This window comes from Pelecanus crispus, chromosome Z (assembly GCF_030463565.1).
Source record: "Pelecanus crispus isolate bPelCri1 chromosome Z, bPelCri1.pri, whole genome shotgun sequence".
NCBI classification, from domain to species: Eukaryota; Metazoa; Chordata; class Aves; order Pelecaniformes; family Pelecanidae; genus Pelecanus; species Pelecanus crispus.
Genome location: NC_134676.1, coordinates 24,590,555 through 24,610,771, shown reverse-complemented (window position 1 = coordinate 24,610,771; position 20,217 = coordinate 24,590,555). Strand labels below are relative to the sequence as shown.

General features: G+C 37.4%; 1 protein-coding gene across 3 annotated transcripts in view; it reads left to right on the top strand.

Moving 5' to 3' along the window:
- ADAMTS6 (ADAM metallopeptidase with thrombospondin type 1 motif 6) overlaps positions 1-12,211 on the top strand; it is a 153,716-nt gene extending 141,505 nt beyond the window's left edge. For all 3 annotated transcript variants that reach the window (XM_075726450.1, XM_075726449.1, XM_075726448.1), the window contains 3 exons: positions 4,485-4,661; positions 5,903-6,059; positions 12,102-12,211. In XM_075726450.1, the coding sequence (XP_075582565.1) occupies positions 4,485-4,661; positions 5,903-6,059; positions 12,102-12,211 (444 nt within the window). The remainder of the gene's footprint in view (positions 1-4,484; positions 4,662-5,902; positions 6,060-12,101) is intronic.
- The last annotated feature ends 8,006 nt before the right edge of the window (positions 12,212-20,217 follow it).

The following is a 20,217-nucleotide window of genomic DNA, read 5'->3' as shown; positions in this document are numbered from 1 at the left end:
CCTGGGCACACTGCTGGCTCATGTTCAGCTGGCTGTCAGCCAGCACCCCCAGGTCCTTTTCTGCCAGGCATCTTTCCAGCCACTCTTCCGCAAGCCTGTAGCATTGCATGGGGTTGTTGTGACTGAAGTGTATATTATTATTATACACGTTATTTTTCTTTGAACAAAAGAAGAATGTGTCAATTTGCTGTACTGTTCAACTGGTTTTGTTCTGTAAGGAATTAAGAGTGAACTGCCATTTTAGTGAACTTATATAAAAGTCTAAAATATAATGTGAACTTCTGAAATTTTTTTCATTCATTTATCAGACAGATGCTTTTGCTTGTATTCTGAATCTTCTGTTACTTGTACCAGGTGTTGTTAATAATCCACTATAAGTCATTCCCAGACTATACCTCAATGTGTCACTAGTTTTATTCAGTTTAAGATTACAGATATTTTTTGGAATCAGTTCTATAAAAGTTGTCAGCTTTGTATCCTGAAACCTGTAGAAAAATGGTTTCTTTCAGCAGTTTTTCTCAGTGTAGATCAGGACCTCAAGAAACCTAGAAGTGGCACAGTGAGTCTTAGTGTGTGGTGTTGTACTTGCAGAACAATATTTTTTTATTCCACTGTTAGCCAGCATTTCACACAAGAACTAAGGGCACAAAAATCAAGCCAGAAAAAGTGTTAAATGGTCCTTGTCCCTACCTGAAAAGGTATAGTGTATTCCAGCCCTTTGAAATTAATCTGACTTAGAGCAGAAAGGAGAAGAGTAAGGAAGAAAGAATGGATGAGTTGGAGGGGATGTTCAGTTGAAGACTTTTTGATGCCACATCTGTGGCATTGACAGTTTGTAAGCTTTTTGCATGCGTTATCACAGTACTTCATTTCCATGGAATATCTAGGCATCATTTCAGTACTAACAAATAGTAGTATCCATATGATAAGAGCTATAGATGTGTGTTGCCTATATACTGTTACCCTTTAGCTACCTCCTTGAGACATTGCTCACTAACACATCAACATGTAGAGCCATCAACATTGCCACACTCATAAGAAACTTGACCAACTTTTTAAGGCCTTCATATCCAGCCTTTTACACAACAGGAGTGTGTTACAATTTTGAACAAAATCATCCTAATTTAAAGATTCAAGCTCTCCTAAGCTTCTGGTTGTGATGGTATTTAATCAGGATTGCAAAAAAGTACCAACTTCTGGTATAAATTTTGCCTCGTGTGGCTTGGCAAACTGTCTTGACTTACGATCCCATTTTACTATAATGAGAAAAATAGCTTTTTTTCTGTTCAGGGTTCCCAGAAATATAATGTATTAAAATCCCTATAGTAATATATGTATAAACATGTATATATATATATATGTATTTATATGATCTTCTGACAGAAGCATGAAAATTAAACCAAGAGTGAACTCAAAAAGTGAAGAGTTGAATACTGCTTCCATTGAAACCAATGGCAAACCTTGCTGCTTTTCTGTGGAATGCAAGTTCTAAAGTTTTGGTTTCATACTCAAAACAAGCAATACGTGATACAAGTTAAACAATTATAAAACTCTTTTATACACTAATGCACTTGTTGAGCACCAATATAGTTACACATTTTTTTAGTCTTTAATGGTAATGAACAAGAAATTCTGTATCTTTTTGGTCAGAGAAACAAAAACAATTTGTAAACATAGAGATTAAATAAAGTCCTTAGGAGAATGTAAAAGTGCTTTTACCAAGTAGTAATTAAAGCTAACAGTGTCTTGCTCAGCAGGATATAGTCATTCTCGGGTAACATCAGTTTTGCCATAAAATTTTTCACATTCTGCAGTAGTTGAGCTTTGACCGAATTATTCTGCCCACTGTAAATTACTACTGCTGTATTTTTCCAGATAATAAAACAAACCAGCAAAAAATAATCTAAGGATTTCTTGAGAAGAGCCTTATCAGACAAGCACATTTACTTTGCATTCATATTGCTGTTAGTCATGACTTCCACTGAGTGAGTCAAAAATTCTAGAAGCAGTTAGTAATAGAAGACACTTTTTCCTGGTTTTGTTTGTCTGGGTATTTTGTCTTGCATTTGCTTTGAAGACATGAATTTTTTGTTAAATTCTACTGCTGCTTTTTATTTTTGGTGATTCAGTGTTATTGTAGGCAACTTATTTTACTTCATTTTCATTTCTGGGGACAGGGTGTAGTCCATCTTATTTAGTGGAATTTTGACTATGACTCAAAAAAAGCAGGTTTTTTTAAGGGACGTTGTTTTCTTCTGGTGCCAGTAGCTAAAGGAAGATTTTTCTCAGGTGGCAGCTTGGACGTAGATAAAAGAACGTGTCTTCAAGCAGGACTAGAAAATGGACACACCGAAACTCAAATTTTGATCCTCAAACTCTTGCTTATTTGCTAACACATTCTAGAGATTATGAAAAGCATAGGCACATGCAGTTTTGACATTTTTGACAAGGTCCTTTCAACCTTACCTCTTTTCTGCTTGATTTTGACGGTGAATGAGAAGAAGAGATTGAGCACAGGTGATTTTTAAGCACTCGGCTAGGAAGGGGCACTTGCTTCTAGTTCCTGCTTAAAAGTCATGCATTTTACATGAAATATTTGTGCGAGAAAATACATGCACCATTCCATGGAAGCTGGACCAGAACTGGGGAGTCTTGATCATGATGCTGAAGACCTCACATATTGTTGTTCTTTTTTGGTCTCTTTTTAGCATTAATATTCTTTTTGCAGTTCAGCCAGAGAGACACATTTCTTCTCTTATTTCCCTCCTTCCACTAGTTTTCTAGTAAGCAGGTAGTTAGGGTACACAAGATTTGGGGTTTAAAGCCCCTTCAGTATGACGATGATTGAACTTGGCTATTCTGTTTTCAGAATTCTGAACACTGAACTACTGTAGATAAGGAGGCAGTACCTTGGTAGGAAAGGACAGAATACAACAGGAAAGTAAAGGTTAAATTTTAAGGAAAATTATTATATATGCAGTTCTGGATTATAAACTCCAAATGGAGGACCCATCTCTTTGCAGCCCAGTTTAAGGTTCTAAATCTAAGCGGAGGCAAGATTTAGGATAAACCTGTCCCTTCTTTATTGAATCGTTCAGGTGGCTCCCACTGGGAGATTTTCTTAAAGATCTTGTTTTAAGGTAACATATATACACACCTTTACATATGTATAGGGAATATTGATACCTTACATAGTACTGTGGAACTGTTTTAAAATGTCTTTGTTAGGCAGAGATGCTTCAGGATTAGGCGTACAACAGTAGAGTTTGGATCATCAAGCAATTTTTTTTAAAATGAATCTTAGGGGTTTTTCTTTTTTCCTCAGTTATATACTGACCTGTTTCAGATGTGTGGAAGGCCTTTGGTGTGCAACCTCTTGAATATTGCCTCAGTTCCCCACAGTATTATTTCCCAGATAATGTTTTGTCTCTACGGCTGCTTTCATATGAAAGGCAGTTCCACTCTTGACAGGTTTAGCATAATCTGCATGTAAGGTTTATGCTGTCAGAAACTGATTCTGGTCCAAACACTGAAGATATGCTTATGGAATAAAGGCTAACATGCCAATACGGAATTCTAAATCTGTGCTTGCAAAATCTCCTGGTCAGATGTGAAGGAGGGACTGATTTGGGAAAGGTCTTGAGTTTTAATTTGTTAACACTTGTCTCTTCCCCATTCTGCAGCTGTGCTAATGTAAATGACAGTTAGTAGCAAAAAGGAAGGAGAAGGTGGGGGGAACCAGTATGAAGAAAGAGGAGGAAAAGCAGAGGTCATCAGGCCTGCTTCTTTGCAAATTAGTTCTATTATCTGCTTGCTGTTAGAATGAGCAGAGGAGTGATAAAAGCAGGAAAAACAAGAACTGTGTGAAAACAAAATTAAAATTTAAATATGAGAGAAAAGCATGCATTGTAGGAGAGGGTACAGTATTTCTACCTGAATAGGCAGGTTTCTGTGAAGTCCAATAAAGCATTTTTCTTCCCATATGTTTATTGAGGAAAAATGTGTTCATTGTAGCTCAGTAGCCTCTAAAGTGAGGTGGAGAAAGACTGTACTAAGGTCATATTAAGAACAGAGAGTTCTACTTTTAATTTCTGACGTGCACACTCAAGTTTGTTTCATAATAGTGCTACATGTGGCAGACCTTTCTACTTTGCAGCCGAGGTCTTTTCTTAAACCTAATCTAAAGGCTCTTATATATAAAAGAAAATAGCAACAGTATGGCCTAAATATAAATAGCAAAGGAAATCTACTTCTATCAAATTTAAACTTACAAAAACTTGATGCTTGATAAAGCAATCATCAGTCAGCTTGTTTGTGTTTCTAAACATCTTTAAATTATCATTATCATATTGGGAAAATTGTGATTATAGTTCCATTATAAGACCATAAATATATTCTTTTGATTTCCATAATAACATTTCTGACACTTTAATTGACTTTTTACTGAGATTTTTGTTGTTTATTTATATCAATATTTTTTTCAGTGCACACCAAAGTGTGGCCCAGGATTCAAACACCGAATTGTTCTGTGCAAAAGCAGCGATCTTTTAAAAACTTTTCCAGCCGCACAATGCCAAGAGGAAAGCAAGCCACCCGTCCGCATCCGCTGTAGTTTAGGCCGATGTCCTCCTCCTCGCTGGGTTACTGGAGACTGGGGACAGGTGAGGTAGTTCATATAAGTATTTAATGCTGTTAGTCTCCTACACATGAACACCTTCTAAGAATAAGGTGTTACTGGAAATGGATAAGAGATGGTTCCCATGACTGAAACAAAAGATTCTCCCCTGTTTGTCTCAGATTGAAATGTGATTCTGAATGATAGTTGTCTGCTGAATTATAAGGGATTTGCTGACAGCAATCTAGTTTCTACTGGATGAGTTTCTGTATGCGTTTTTTTTAAAAATTAAATAGCCCTTATTACAGTTTTTTTTGGAAGGGGATTTTGGGATACAGCAATGTTGCAAGGTTTAGTATTTTTAAAACATGTTTAACTTCCTTGAGAAACATGATGGAAATATAAAGCCAATTCCTATTTTAGTAAGATATATATGTAGCTGCCAAAAAAAACTTTGAGATCTATATAATTTCACATAAAATACACTGAATTACCAGACAGGGAGATAAATTGTTACAGGACAGGCTGAATAGTGCTGCCATTATGCAGTGTTTCTAAATATGATATACTGAGTTTCCTTCTTTTTTTATGTTTTTGCATCTCAGTTATGATCAATGGCCTGTTTTTAAAATAATAAATAGACATTTCAGTTTCTAAGTTTGCTGAGTAATTTGCCACTAATGAATATAAAACACTTTCGCTTAAATAACCAGGGGACAATCATTTGTGGTATTACAGTCTAATTGGCTTTTCTTTTACGGTAGTTGTTCAGATGTGCATTTATCTTAAATTGATATTGTACTAAACGCACTCTTTAGTTATAGAAACTAAAAAATGTTTTGAAACAGCAAAGTGGTTTTGTTTGAAAGATAGTTTCCTTTGTCCTTAAAAAAAGTCCTCTAGCAGATTTGAATTCTTGTTCTCCTTGGTTTTTCTTCTTTATTCTAGAGTGATTGTTTCTCTCTTGTAAACATGCACTTAAACTCAGACATGATATATGAAATAGTGTAAATTATATTCTTATACCTCAAATCTGAACTGTTCAGGGAGCCAACAATGCGTTCCCTTTTATTTTCTTTGAAGGACAAGTGCTAGCATATACTGTCAAAAGAGAAAAATTAAATTATTTTATGAAAATTATTTTCTCTGTTAACCAAATCTCTTCAGATGCCTGTTGTCTTCAAAATTTGTGCATGTGTACTGTTCCTGATTGCTTTCCTGTTACCTTGATTTATATTTAAAAATTGGATCCAAGTTGTTCTACTTTTTTATTTTTTGTGTTTTTAGTGTTCTGCACAGTGTGGTCTGGGGCAACAGATGAGAACAGTACAGTGCCTCTCATACACTGGACAAGCATCCAGCGAGTGTCCAGAAACACTTAGACCTCCATCAATGCAGCAGTGTGAAAGTAAATGTGACAGTACTCCCATTTCCAACACAGAAGGTAAGTTTGCCATCTTAATATAATTTATTCTGGAAAGAGTTAAGTGACATGGTCAGTATTACTGCATGAATTTATTAGTGAAAGCCTACATTACATCATCTCCCAGACTGTGAATGAGTTTTTTACAATAATTTTCTAATTAGTCATTGTAGTTCAAAGGTAAAGTCAATAAAAACTTAAATACATATTCTTTGTTTAAAAAAACACTCTTAAAAGTATATAGCCTAAGTCATGGACAAAATACTATTGTTTTGTGTCATTAATTTTCCAGTCTCTTTATTGGTTCAATGGAAGTGTCCATAATAGCAGGGGGAGCATGGTATACCTCTCATCCACTGACCTTCTGCCTGCTCCATCAGTGATTAGCATAACAATGTAGTGGCAAAAATAGTTAATTACATGTTTATTGAAAGACTGGGACCACCAATTTAATGCTACATGGTGCTACAGGCCTGTTCTTACACTTTGACTTACTTGTCATCTTCTTCTAATTAACTTTTAATTTCTTGGATTTATAATACCTGTTTGAAATAATTACAGTATTTTTTACATGATACAGTCTAATTTAATCAGACTATTAACTAGCTTCAGTGTAACATTTTTTTGCTAGAGGATATATTAGATAATAATGTCAAAATAAGCTTCTTAATGTATATGAAAGGCTCCAGATCTGAACTCATAAATTGTCCAAGCCAACCTATTAGGAAATGCTGTCTTCAAAGTAGAATTGGAGTGATAGGCAGTAAAAAAAAAAAAAGTTTCCTCATTGACTGTAAAAATTTAGAGTACATTTCATTTTGTGTGGAAGGGAAAAAGGAATAAAAAATTACCAAAACACACATGGCCAAAAATCAAGAAAGATTGCACTGCAGTAATAGTTCTTATAAAACAGCTATTCCCTAAATTTGATATTCCCTAAATTTTGAGTACTTGACCACAATGTCACTAACACTGCTTCTTTTAACATAATTAATCTCTGTGCAGTATATAATGGAGTATCTTTTACAGAGGTTCTCCAACTACATTGGAGTTTAATATCCTATTTATATGGAACAAATACTCTGATTTAAATTTTTTAAAAAGGCATATTTATGCTACAGTCTACCCTGATTTGGTGTTCATTCTATACCTACTGTATCCATTCAGGTTCACACCATAGATTCCAAGTTGTCATCAAAGTCTGACAAATGGAGATGTCTGTGATGAAATGGGAGCATAATAAAATCTTCCCAGAAATACACTGATGATTCAGTGTATGAGCACCGTAATTTACTGCTTGGAAGTTATAATTTTAAGTAGGGGCTTATCATCCCATGTTGTCACTTGAAAAACATCTTCATGATAGAATTTTCCTTGGTTATTTTAATTCCCATTTTTATGTTTAGTGCTCTCAAGTAATCTTTATTACTATCAACCTAGGAAACTTTCTGCCCTTTAAAGCTCACAGGCTAAATGATACTTTATTTCCAAACACAGACGTTGACTTTTTCCAAAGAAAAAAAGGTAATAAAGTACTTATAAGTGGGCATGATATAGTCCCAGTCTCCTCTTCATTTCAAGATGACAAGGTTGTGTTGTTATTTATAGCCATTGCATTAGTAATTCTTCAATATTATTAGGAAAATACACTAATCTCCTGTAGATGAATACAGTCAGGGGTTTTCTGTGTGTGATCTATGTACACTGGGTGGCCATGGACTGTGGAATACAGTGGAACTGTGTACGGTAACTATGAAATGTAAGCCTGCTGATAATAAGTGTTTTTCAGGCACCTACACCTTCACCAGAAAATTTTTGCGATCCACAAATAGAAAATGTTGAAAATCACTTACATAGTATTCCAGATGGACTTCCGCTTTTTGGCCTGCAGTCTGAGTGGGCCAGGCAGGCGTGAGCCAGCTCCTAACTGACAGCCATGGAGCCTCATTAGCGCAGTTAGGAAGAATCAAGGGGAAAAAGATACAGCACAATCTGTTCCAGTTGATACATTTCCCAACACGTTGCCACTTAGCATCCCATTTTCGCTTATGTCCCACATTGAAGGTATTTACTGGAAACCACTGATTATTTCTAAGTGATTAATTGGCTGAAATGGCTCAAAGTAAATGTGATCTCGAAGTTCATTCAACAATCTAAATACCTGTGTCCTTTCAGAAGAACATTGCTGCAATCCTTGAAATACTAAGGGTGCCCTATCCCAAAATTAGACAAAAATTTTGTCTTCAAGGTATTTTTTCAATACTTTTGCAAGCATTTCTTAAATACATATTCTAATTTACACACATTTCAGAGCTGCTATTAAATACTGAATATAAATAGCACAAACTGAGGATTTGCAGAATAATGTGCATGCATCGCACATTTTCTGCATTAAAAAAGTCCTCTAAGACACGAGAGGAGCTGGCATCTCCTGTGTTATTAAAGTGTTAGCCTTTAAACAGGAAGCATATCTTTTTCAGCGTACTAGAAAGCTTGTAAGATTTCAAGAACTAACTAATCCTAAAGAGCACAACTATTTTTGGAAAGGTAGTACTTTCTAAGCAATAAATACTTGAGTTCTAGTATTTCCTTGTTGAATGTATTTGTGAGAGGGGCGTACTGTGCCTGTGCGCTCACTTCTGTCTCTCTCCTGGTGCAGTGGGATGTGAAAAGATGTGTATCAGCATTTGGGTTTCAGGGAAGGAGTCGGGTCTCTCAGAGGGAGGGTGCTGCCCCTTGGGAGTGCATGTGCGTAGCAGAGCATACCTGCTCGCATGCAGAGACTTTGTCCACACGCCAGCTAGTAGCACTGCCTCATGCTTTGGGCCCCACTGTGGGGCGAAAGCAACTTCAACAAACAGATTGGTTTGCAGGAGGGTCAGACTAGCTGAGGGGCTTCCCTTCCTATTTCAAACCCCAGCAAACCTTCTGATTCCCTTCACTTGCCAAACTCCAGTGCTAGCAGCCTATGGAACCCATTCGACAATTTCGGGACAATTTGATTTTGCTAACCCAAGATAAGAACATACATGTTTTTGAGGAAGCTTGAGCCACTCTGCAGTATCATGATCGTGTTTGTAAAGTTTGGAAGCACTTTCGTGGGGAAAATATAGGTTGTTTACATAAAATAAGAGTCAAAATTTTGGGGATACAAGCGAGTTATGATACATCTTGTCACATTTCACATCTGCTTTAGCTCTTTGGTTTTTTTAGACTCTTCATTGGTGATTTAGAATATTGTAGATGGGGTTTTGATGGGCTGCCACTGATGAGGGTAACATTGTGTTTGCTGCTAGAAGTGAACTACAGGCATCATGTACTACACGATTTGAAATGTATTCAGAAGTATTTTATTCTCTTAAGTATATATATGTCTGCTGAATCTAGACTACTAAAGGCCATCTGAAACTTTACCTGAAAAACTATTTTATCTATTTTTATGTCATTTCAGTTTTCCTTGTACTTCGTGTGGTATGTCTTTGCAGTCTCTCTAGCTGAAGACACAGTGACAGTCTGTGGTATTATTACTGTAACATGATACTTAATATCATAATATTGTCTAATCTAGCCACAAAGCTCAGGAAGGGAGAGTTTCATACATGTAGCTTACCAAAACTTATTAACAGGAGTTACTAGGAACAAAAAGGGCTCTGCTAAACCTCTTCATTCAACCACAGTCCTATGAAGAATAGGCTACTTCATCAGCCACCATATCTATTTCAAAACTGATTTTTAAAACAGAAGTTGTGGGCAACTTCCAGAATATTGTCTCACTGCTGTCCAAATGGCATTGGCTGAACAGGGTCCAGTTTTAGTCAAGAGGAAGAATAACTTAAACAAACATGAAATAGGATAATTTCAAATCCTACTTTTAGCAAAAATAGTTAGTGGCTTTACCTGTATTTAACTAAATACCATGTGTGTGGAGGTTATTTTTGGGATTGAGTGAACTTCTTACATCTTGTCAAGATCAAGTGAACATTTTTATTCCTCGTTTCATTTATAATTCACCATCTGTCTCTCCTATATTCCCAGTCTTCACAAACACAAGGACCTGAAATATTTCTGGAAGATATTTGACCTCTTTTGGGAAGAGTTTTTGAAACTCAGTGAAACACAGTGACCGTGTGTGGTTGCTGATAGGGAAATATGTCTGTTTCAACGAGCTACCCCCAATGTCTTTTCTCCTGGCATCTAACTCTGTTTCCAAATAGAGAATTAAAAAATTAGAAAAGTAGTACATAAATCATTGGGTAGGTGGAGTAAAAAAATTACAATGAAAGCACTATAACATGTTAATGAAATAAAATAATTTCATGACCTCTCCTTATCTAGCTAAAAGCATGCATATTGCCATTATCAGAAATACCGTTCAGTACAGACCCTGAAGTTCAGCCTCACTAATGCTTTCCTAGGTTCAAATACTAAAAATTCTCATCTGCGCTTAACTTGCTACTACAGTATGCTTGCGGAACCACTGTCCATAATTACCTGTTCCAGAGCAAAAATAATGTGCTAGGAGATTGTATGTAGAAGGAAGACAAATAGGAGTAGCTGAATGATTGTACATGCCAATTTTGTCTGTTTCACTGTTACTTTTTTCTTAACTGTTTGGTGTGTCTGTTGTCTCGGAGTCAAGGACTATTATTCTGTCAGGCCTTGGAGCAACAGCGTCCTGGCCTCCAGTCTTCACTTCTAGATATCAAATCAATGCAAAATATGATAATCGTCAAAGTACTGCTAGTTGATCTCCTTTTTATTCACATTTTCTTTATAGCTGTTGTAATTTGAGAAGGATTGTAGGAGCAAGCCACTATCAAATGCAACCTTAAAAAAGTAAAAACTTACACCATTCTTTTGAGATGAATAATTTTCTGAGAAATGAATCTAATTTCTATCTTGCCATCACTTAATTTTTGTAATTCAAACTTCTGGGGTTTACTTTTTTTTCTTATACATCTCTTCCATCTTCCTACATGTGAAGCAAAGCTCCTTGCCAAAGTCCTATTTTGATATCAGTCTGGAAGGAACTGTGCAAATGCTTTTAACTAAAAATCGCTTATAAGGTGTCTATCACAATATTCACTCTAGTGCAAAGGAAATCTGCAGCAGCAATATCTGAGCTGTAGTACCTGAGCTGTACCCCTGAGCTCTCAGGTACAGCTGTTTCTCCAGCTATATCAGCATGAGAACTGGACATGGACCAAACTATTCCATTCCCTATTCCCACCTTTTTTCTACAGAAAGGAAACTGAACCAGAGGAGAACCACAGCATATTCCAGCAGTGCTCCTGTAATTTACCCCCACAAGTCACTTTAGATACAACCTGCGTGGGATGGAAAAGAAAGAATCCTTCCTCCACTTGCTTGAGCTCTTGTTCTCCCTTCCTGGGAGAGTTACCTGCCAGTATGACAAGGGCTGCTCAGGCAGTAAGCCCAGCACATAGGGAAAACACAGCTATGAAAAAAAGCTCTTACATGTCTATTACAGGCATAAAACCAGCTTTTCCTCCTGCATAAAAGAAATTGTGGATGTGTGGAACCAAGCCTAAAGTATAATTCACCATTCAGTCCGGTCACTGAACTCACACTGTTGGTGCCTTTATTCATAACACTCGTTGTTTTCTTCATCCCTTCCAGCTGCAGTGCACATTCTATTTCAAGGATTCTTACAAATGCAGAGGCATGGTACCAAATAGTGCGAATCATGTTAGATTCTGGATAACCTCTCATGGATGGATAAAGTAACTCCTGAGAAAGAAGCTATAAAAGTATTGTAAGAAAAATGACTCACATTTCCTAGCTGTCTAAAGTGATCATTTATCCCAATAAATGATAATTCTTCCAAGACAAAAGTGGGCACACTTCTAAATGTCTGGGAGAGAAGCCCTGCAAACATTTTTATGGCTTTTTAAAATATATTGTGTGCACTAGGCTGGACTAGAAAGAGTAGTTAAAGAGGGCAAGGTGGACGGATAGAGAAGCAGCATGTTAAATGTCAAATTTTCTTTCTACTTTAATTTTAATTTCTGATTTTTTCTCTTTAATGCTTTTAATTATTAGAGTGCAAAGATGTGAACAAAGTGGCATATTGCCCGCTGGTGCTGAAGTTCAAGTTCTGCAGTCGAGCATACTTCAGACAGATGTGCTGCAAGACCTGCCAAGGACACTGACCCACAGAAAGCACAAGAATGTGCCTTGTTATTATCATCGTGGAAGAGTGTCCATTGAAGAGAGCCACACAGCGGAATGAGATTGACGTCCTTGCAAATGCATTACCCTGTGGAAAACGTAACCACTGGTCAGCCCCAGCTGACAGGATTTCAATATTATTTTAACTTCTGTGAAGTGGGATTTATTAATCCAAAGTGCTGGACACAGTATAAGGAGGGCATGCAAAATTGGAAAGATCCACACAACACGTATAGAATAGCTTACTGTGGAACATTTGTGTTCTTTTGACTAAATCCAATAGTCTGTTTACCTCCTTGGACCATTAAAATAATTTTTATTATGGACTTAGCAATGACACTGAATCCATTTGTATTTAAAACTGTTTAAAATGTAGCTGTTATGACTTGGTCTACTATGGAAGTAAAGAAGAATCAAAAAATGTTAAGTCATAGCTTAAAAATGTTAACTATTTTATCTCACGACACAGCACCACAATTTAAATTATAAAATGAGCTTGGAAATGTTATTTAAGGAGCAGAAATTAAAAAAAAAAAAGTATTTTTCCTTCATTCCACCTAACTCCCTTTGGAGTAATCCATATTTCCTGAGCACTGCTGTGAGCCATACATAAAGCTATACTAAATATAAGAACCATGAGGGACTTAGTTTTAAGAGGTGCAACAGTTATTGCAGTGGTGCATGAAATACAAGTGTGCTATGAAACGAAATTAAATCTGTGTTGCAGGTTTATAGCCATCTTACCATTGTACAAGTGAAGCTGAGATTTCCACTGAAAGGGAACATATTTCGATATCACGGAGGAGGCAGACTCCAACAGTGGTGAAGACTGTATTGCCAGCTCTTTCACTACTACCATACAGGTTGCTTAGAACTTACACTTTGACTCCAGCTCACTTTTGTTTACAACACCAGCCACAAAGAATAAACAACTTTGTGGGCATCTAGATCTGGTTTACATGTTACTTTTGGTTCTCCAAAACTAAGGAATTCCAGTGCAAAAGATAAGCCTACTGTGAAATAGCAACAGTCCTCTGCAAAGCTGCAAGTTAAAATGGATTCCAGATGTTCCCTTCTTTGATACCATAGCTGAAGGGCATTTGTTTATGAGAAAGAATAAGTGAATGTGCAGTTTAGGAGATCACATCCGAGTGGGCAAGGATTACAACCAAAGAATAAACAACTCATGGAGGTATCTAGGTTCTGTTCAAACAAGAAGTCACAAGTGTGCTTGAGCCTAAAGGCCTGTTGGACTATCAGGAGTAAGGCACACTGGAAAAAGGGTGGCTAGAATAAAGTCTGGCCACCTTCACCTAAATGGCCAGGTACATATTTAAAGCTGGACCATATTTAAAGCTAGGGGTAGCTTTCAGCATGAGACCAGAACAAACTCATGCCTCTGGATTAGTAGCTAGATGCCTTAACTACTCTACTGCCATACTCCACTTCGTATTACCATATTTTTAATATTCACCAAATAGTTTGCATTTTTAAACGTGAAACCAAACTACTTAGGCAAGTCACATTCAAGAGTCTACCATAAAAAAGTTAATTGTCATGCCTCTTTTCCCCTTCACTTTTCAGTAGCAGACTCAACAAGGAGATAAGGAAAGTAGGTACTTGTTTATATTAATATATTGTACTTGAACACTTGCATTTTGCAGCAGGTACTTGATGAATGTGCTTTTGTGTCCAACTATGCTTCCTTTGTTGTAGTGCAATTAAAATTATGTGAACAATAATGTGTTACAAATTCTAACTCAAATAGCACTTTTCAAAAAATGTACTCTTTTCAGTGAAAAATAATTTCAAAATATCATGAGATTGAAGTGTACCAGTGTATTTTACCAATAACAAGCCAAATGTGTTGCACACTATTTACTAATGTGAATTAACATGGAACAATAGATATTGTTAACAGGACTCATACTATGAAATCACCCCAACATATTGACAATCTATCTGTGGGGATTTGTGTAGCCCATGTATTCATGACCATCGAATTCCTGTCATCTGCTACCTCTTGCCAGTATTTCCACTTTTGTACGCCTGTGACCAGTGGAATTCATTTTCAGTTGGCTTGCATGTATTCACATATGCTATCTGCTGCTCTCATCACCATGTGAACAACTCATGTTAGAACTGACACCAGTAGATAAAAAAACCCCCAGTCTTTGGGAGTTGCATGCGGGGATTAAGGGCAGTATCTAGTCCTTCTCTGTTAAGTGAATCGACTTTCCATATCCTTTTGACAAAACACCTTGGTGCTAGCATGCCCTGGCTAGGTCAAAAATGCAATGAAAGGGAAAGGGGTTGCTGTGGCATTCCCTAAGCAAGAGGCCTGTTTGTATCAGGGTCCGGTTTTCTCCAGGGCATGATTTTGTTTATCAGCTAATGTGTCTTTTCAGCTAACAAAAGGGTTTTCTGTGTATTCAAAAGAAACCTTTTTTTTTTTTTTTTTACCTCACTTAGGACATTAAAATTGTAAGGAGTGTTTCCAAAGACACATTTTGCTCTCTTACCGGTGCTAGAACACTAGGGAGTCCGATGTTTACTCTGCAATATAACAGCACTGAGGTTGGAATTTAAAGAACTCCCTGGAGCAACATTGAATTGTATTGTTAAAGGGAACAAAACACAGAATGTATGTGGATTTACAAACTAAGCAATGCTTCAGACTAAGACCGAAAAATGAAACCTAATTCAAAGAAAAATAATTGGTTTCCACAGCACAGTTCATTGCTGCTGCTACACTGTAGCCATCTATATAATCTAAGCTAAATAGTGTTATATTCCTAAATAGTGACAAAAGGACTATTTGTATAGGCTATAAATATGACAAGCCTAGAATCAAATAGTAGAATACAAAATGCAGAAATCAATCTGGTGCCAGTACTTCCACTGAGCAATACTATCAACTGAAGAAGATCAAAACAGAAAGAAAAATCTAGAGATTAACCCCTCAAGGTGTATACACCCAAAAATAGTCCATTTTGTTAGGAACTTTGTAATGGAGTGAATGTCACATAGATATCCTTAATAATACAGACTGAAATTACATTTGTATTATTGTGATTAGTTGCTTATTATTTTATACTCAGTATTAATGTGGTACACTGTTACTTTATTATTATTATTATTTTTGCTTTTGTAAATTATATTCTAATTTATTGTCATGTTTCTTAACACTTGTTCTACATGCATTCTCCTGCTTGTAATGAAAACAAAAATATTGTAACACTTGATGCAGTGAAATTCCACACCAGGCACAGATTTGTTTTTAACATAGATAATTTAGTAAAATAAAACTGCAGCTTTTAAGAATGATACCCATGGTACAGTTGTCTATTCCCTGACTTACAGTTACTAGAATTCTGTATGCTTAACGTTTGCTTCATCAGATGCATCAAAATATATATAAGATGTTTTCTTTCAAATAACATCTATATGTTATGCTAGAATCTTGTCCTTGGCAGCAGCAATGTTTGTCATATATAAGCAAAACAATAAGGAAAAGGAAAAGTCAAGAACATGGTCATGTACATTATTTGATAATGTTTTAGCCTAAGCTATGATGTAGATCAAGAATGAAATTAATGGCAGCAAAAATATCCTGTACTTCTTGGAATGATTTCATTAACAGCCAGTCAATAATAACAATAACAATAAAATGTCCTTCTTGCATTGAGCTTTTAAGGTTTTATCTGAAGTTTATCTGAAGCCATGATGTTTTTAAATATAAAGAAGAAAGTAATTTCAGAAGACTTGGTGCTTAGGTCACTGTTGCTGAAAGATGCTTCTTTTCTTACATGGTACAGTAAAAATATCTTGTATGGAAGTCTCTGATCAAGTCCTATGCAATATTTCTTGTTTCTCAGTTAAAAATCTAGTTTCTGGTTTAATGAAAATAATCACCCTACTATTATGAGTAAGATGTTAAAGAAAATACAGAGAACCTTAAATATTTTGATCAGGTGTTTACTGATCTTGGTTATTCTTTCTTATTCTATTTACAAATGAGGATTCAAAAAAAATTCCCTGTTCTAAAGGTACAGGTATTTCTACTCATGGTCTGTCAAAAAGTTTTATTGTCCTACAGATCAGAAGTTAAAGATGGAGTAGTCTTAGTAAATAACACAGTCTAATAACAGTTTTCTTTGTCATTCCAAAACTCTGTTGACTTTCCTCCCCTACATTCACGCTACAAGTTTTTACCTGATAGGTTTCCCACTGTTGTTCAATTTTGAGTATTATTCTTCCCCCCTAGAGTGTTTGTGTTTTGGATTATAATGACAAACTGGGTACACTGAAACATATACTGTCGTGTTTCCCTCTCTTTTCCTCCTCCTGCTACCTTAAACCTAACGTCACCCATGCTGACTATAGAATTCCTGGCACACAAAATTCCCTTCAGTCTTCTTAAAATGCACTCTTCCTGTGCCTGAACTTCCTTCTCGAGTCAGCCCTGCTGTTATAATGCTCTGTTGCACTTCTTCAGTTTCTTTCTTGAGGAAATGGACACCATTTTTACCTGAGATACTTGCTATTCCCTTTCCCTGATTTCCCTTGCTATACACAGCTGTTCCTTCATCCGTAAACTCCCTGTTCACTCTGAAGCTATCTGATCTACAAGAAGGACTTTGAAATATCCTCTGTAGAATGCTGAACAGGCGTTGGTTATTTTGCTCAGTTTTTATTATTATTATTATTTATTACTAGGAACTAAGATCCAGGACTCTTCTGTAGAGGTTTACAGCAGTAGACTTCGAATGAGTCCTGTGAGCCTCATCTGGAGTCAGTCAGTCATCAATCTGAGAGTCTTAAAAGAAGGCCATTACTAAGCTGAGGCTGTCATTCTGCAAGAAGTGACACCCTATCTGGCCGTCTTCCCTTCACCACAAGCAACAATTAGGTGGAAGGGATGGATCATTGCTTCTGTGTGGTCCCTCCAATCTTTGTCCTAGACAGAATGGTGTAAGAGCATTTGCATGCAGTAATCAGGATGGAATCCCAAACAGATTTATAAGAGCTCAGTCAGCCACAGAACAGGGTTCACTACAGTACTAGTGACTTGGTAGTTTCCCAAGTATATTTGGCCCAGCTAAAGGGGGAGTTCATGTCCAGTTTAGGAAACTGAGCCACTCAGAATGCAGTATGGTGTGCATTTAAGGATACTGCGTCCCTTAAACTGGCATATCACCTAAGCACCACACGTCATTTATTTTCTTCTATTTCTGCACAGGACTGACATTTTCATTGAGCTGGATAGGCTACAAGACACACACTTAATGCTGAGAGGTCGTATAGCTTCCAGTCAGAAAATTACTGAAGTCTGACCTGGAAAGGGTATAAGTACATATTTCTGCATTAAGAGTGGGAAGATGCCATTTTTATAAACAGGAGGGCCTTTTCAGAGAAGACCTAGCAAGATCACTAGATAAATAATCTCACTTCTTTAGTAATCCTGTTTGGAACAAATTCATTGGATCACAGCTTGCAATAGAAAAGGAAGTGTTTTGGAAGCTAGAAGTGAAGGCTCAGCCAGAGAGTGCTCCAGGCTTCGGTTGCTATGACCACCCAGAGGGATCAGATTTGGCCTGACTGATAAGGGATAAGCCATGGCTTTAGGAAATTGGATTTCTTCAATGCTAAGCACATCAGAATCGGTGTATTTGTTTACTCTTCTCCCCACCCACCCTTGACATCAAAGTCTTTAAAACTGTACACACTCTTGCAATGTTTATAACATAACAAAATTATCATTCATATTGTTTGAAAATGCATCTTGCAATATGATTTATCTTTTGCAACGAAGATCAGTCTTCTGTGTAGATTCAAGATCTCCCTGCCCTTGGAAGCAGATTGGTACTGAGTAATGCTTTGTGTGCAAGAAAGCTGAGGTAACAGTTCTGCACATGTGGGAATGTCTTCCAGTTATATCTTTGTGGAAGGACATGGATGCTTGAGTTAACTGGAATTTCAGAATTGCAGAAACTTAAGCTGAGAGTGCATTTTAAGTTATTATTGCCGCATTTGTTCTGAGGTCAGCTGTGCTTTATAAAGCAAATAATTTTACAGAAGTGCAGTGCACTTACTAGGGTCACTGCCTTCTAATATCATAGAATACCGATCAAAGACAGGGTCAGGGCCTCGCGCACACACAACATGCGTTTGAAAAGTTTGCACTCCATTTCCAGGACGCTCCCTTTCATTCCTCAGAATCCACACACTGGGACAGGACTTCTCTTCCCTCCATCATCTTCTTCCCCCTGGTGACCGCTTCTCCTCTTTCTCACTGCTTTCACACATCTGTGTATCTCGTATTCAGTGTACAGTACTGCTGGTTTTGATCTGATATTTTAATGTGAATGTTATTAAGGAGTTTTTACATCTGTAACTTAACACTGTTGTATGTTAAAAGTGCTGATTTTAGGCTGGGTTTGTGAATTATTTACTGAAGTGTAAAAATGAATATAAAATCTAAATAAGAATTTAAAGAAACATGCTAGAGATGCATTAAAATATATTTTTTTCAAATAAGATACCAGGTGAAGATAATTTTTCACATTTTTTCTACTGCATTAATTAAAGACACCTTCAAGACTCTTTTTCCTATTATGAAAAACACTGAGTTAGGAGCAAATATAAACAGAGGGAGCTGAGCCTCTCTTTTGGTCTCTCAGATTCTCTTTCACATTTAGCCTTTGCTATTGAAATGCACTATCAAAACAAGACCTTCTGCAGCAAAAAGGAATCTCAAACATCTCATTTGGCCTTTCTGGCTCAAAGTTTCCTTAGAAGTTTATTTACCTAAGATAAGGTCACATTGTTGAAACCATCCTGTCAATTAGCAGATAACATTTGACTTCAGATGTATTATTCTTCACAAGCAGTTTGTCAAGGATAGGGCTGGTAACTGAGTTTCTAGGGAGGAGGGGAAGTATGACGGCTATAATTACATGTATCAATTAACTATATCTTGCTCAGAGTTCTTGTGAAGTAAGAGTGCAGAACAGCCTATTTAAATAAAAGGGGAAAAGATTTTAAGTTGCATTTTGCGCCAGCCACAAAGGGAAAGTACAAGGGAAGAATATTTCATCTTGGGATTTTTCAGTGAGGTTTAAGAAGTTGGTTCACTGATTGCTCACTGCAATCCCTAGTAAAATGTTTGTAAAGCTAAAAGAGGATGGCCTGAATTCTATCAACGTGGATTTTTTTTTTTTTTTTAACTTTCTATCCTAATCAGCCTAGGAAAGGTCTCAAGCTTTAAGACAAACCTCCTTCTGTAAAGTATCCCCCCCCAGATCTATGAAGTTGCTATGCTATTTTTGCCACTTCTTGCAGTCGTGATCACAAATTTTAATGAAAGAAGAACTACTGAGAGCTATGGGTATGAAGCCCTGGTTTCATAGCTCTGGATGTGTCCCTCCACTCCCTTTCTCCTCTAGATGGAAGACTCTGCCATGTGGCCCTTTTTTCCCCCAGTGTGAGCAAAACACATTTCTGGCACCACAGACTCGCTGGCTGCTCCTGAGCACTCCTGGGCTGCGGGCAGACGCTCAGTAAGAGGTGGACGTGGCTTCAGAACATTGCAGGTGCCTCTGCCTGTGGTGCCTTGGACAGCACTGCATCAAATCATTTTCCCTGGGACATGGCCTTCAGCTGGCATGCATGGCAGGGACAAGCTGCACTCAAGAAACACACTCTTTCCAGGGCATGTTTCAAATTCGGCCAGCAGTCTCCTCTTAGCCTTCCTGCCTGCGGCTTTTTGGGAGCCCAGCTGTGGCCCGTGGCAGCCCAGAGCCGCAGCCAGGGCAGGGTGCTGGTGTGCACAAGCCTGTCATGGGGCCTGGCGGGGTCTGGGGGTTGCCCTGGTCACATGTGTGTGGTGCGGAGAGCTGAGCTCCAAGCTGTGACGGGTCTCCTCTGCCGGCAGCTGGCACCCAAGGGAAGGCTGAGAGCTGGGCATGGGTTGGCTTCACGCTGG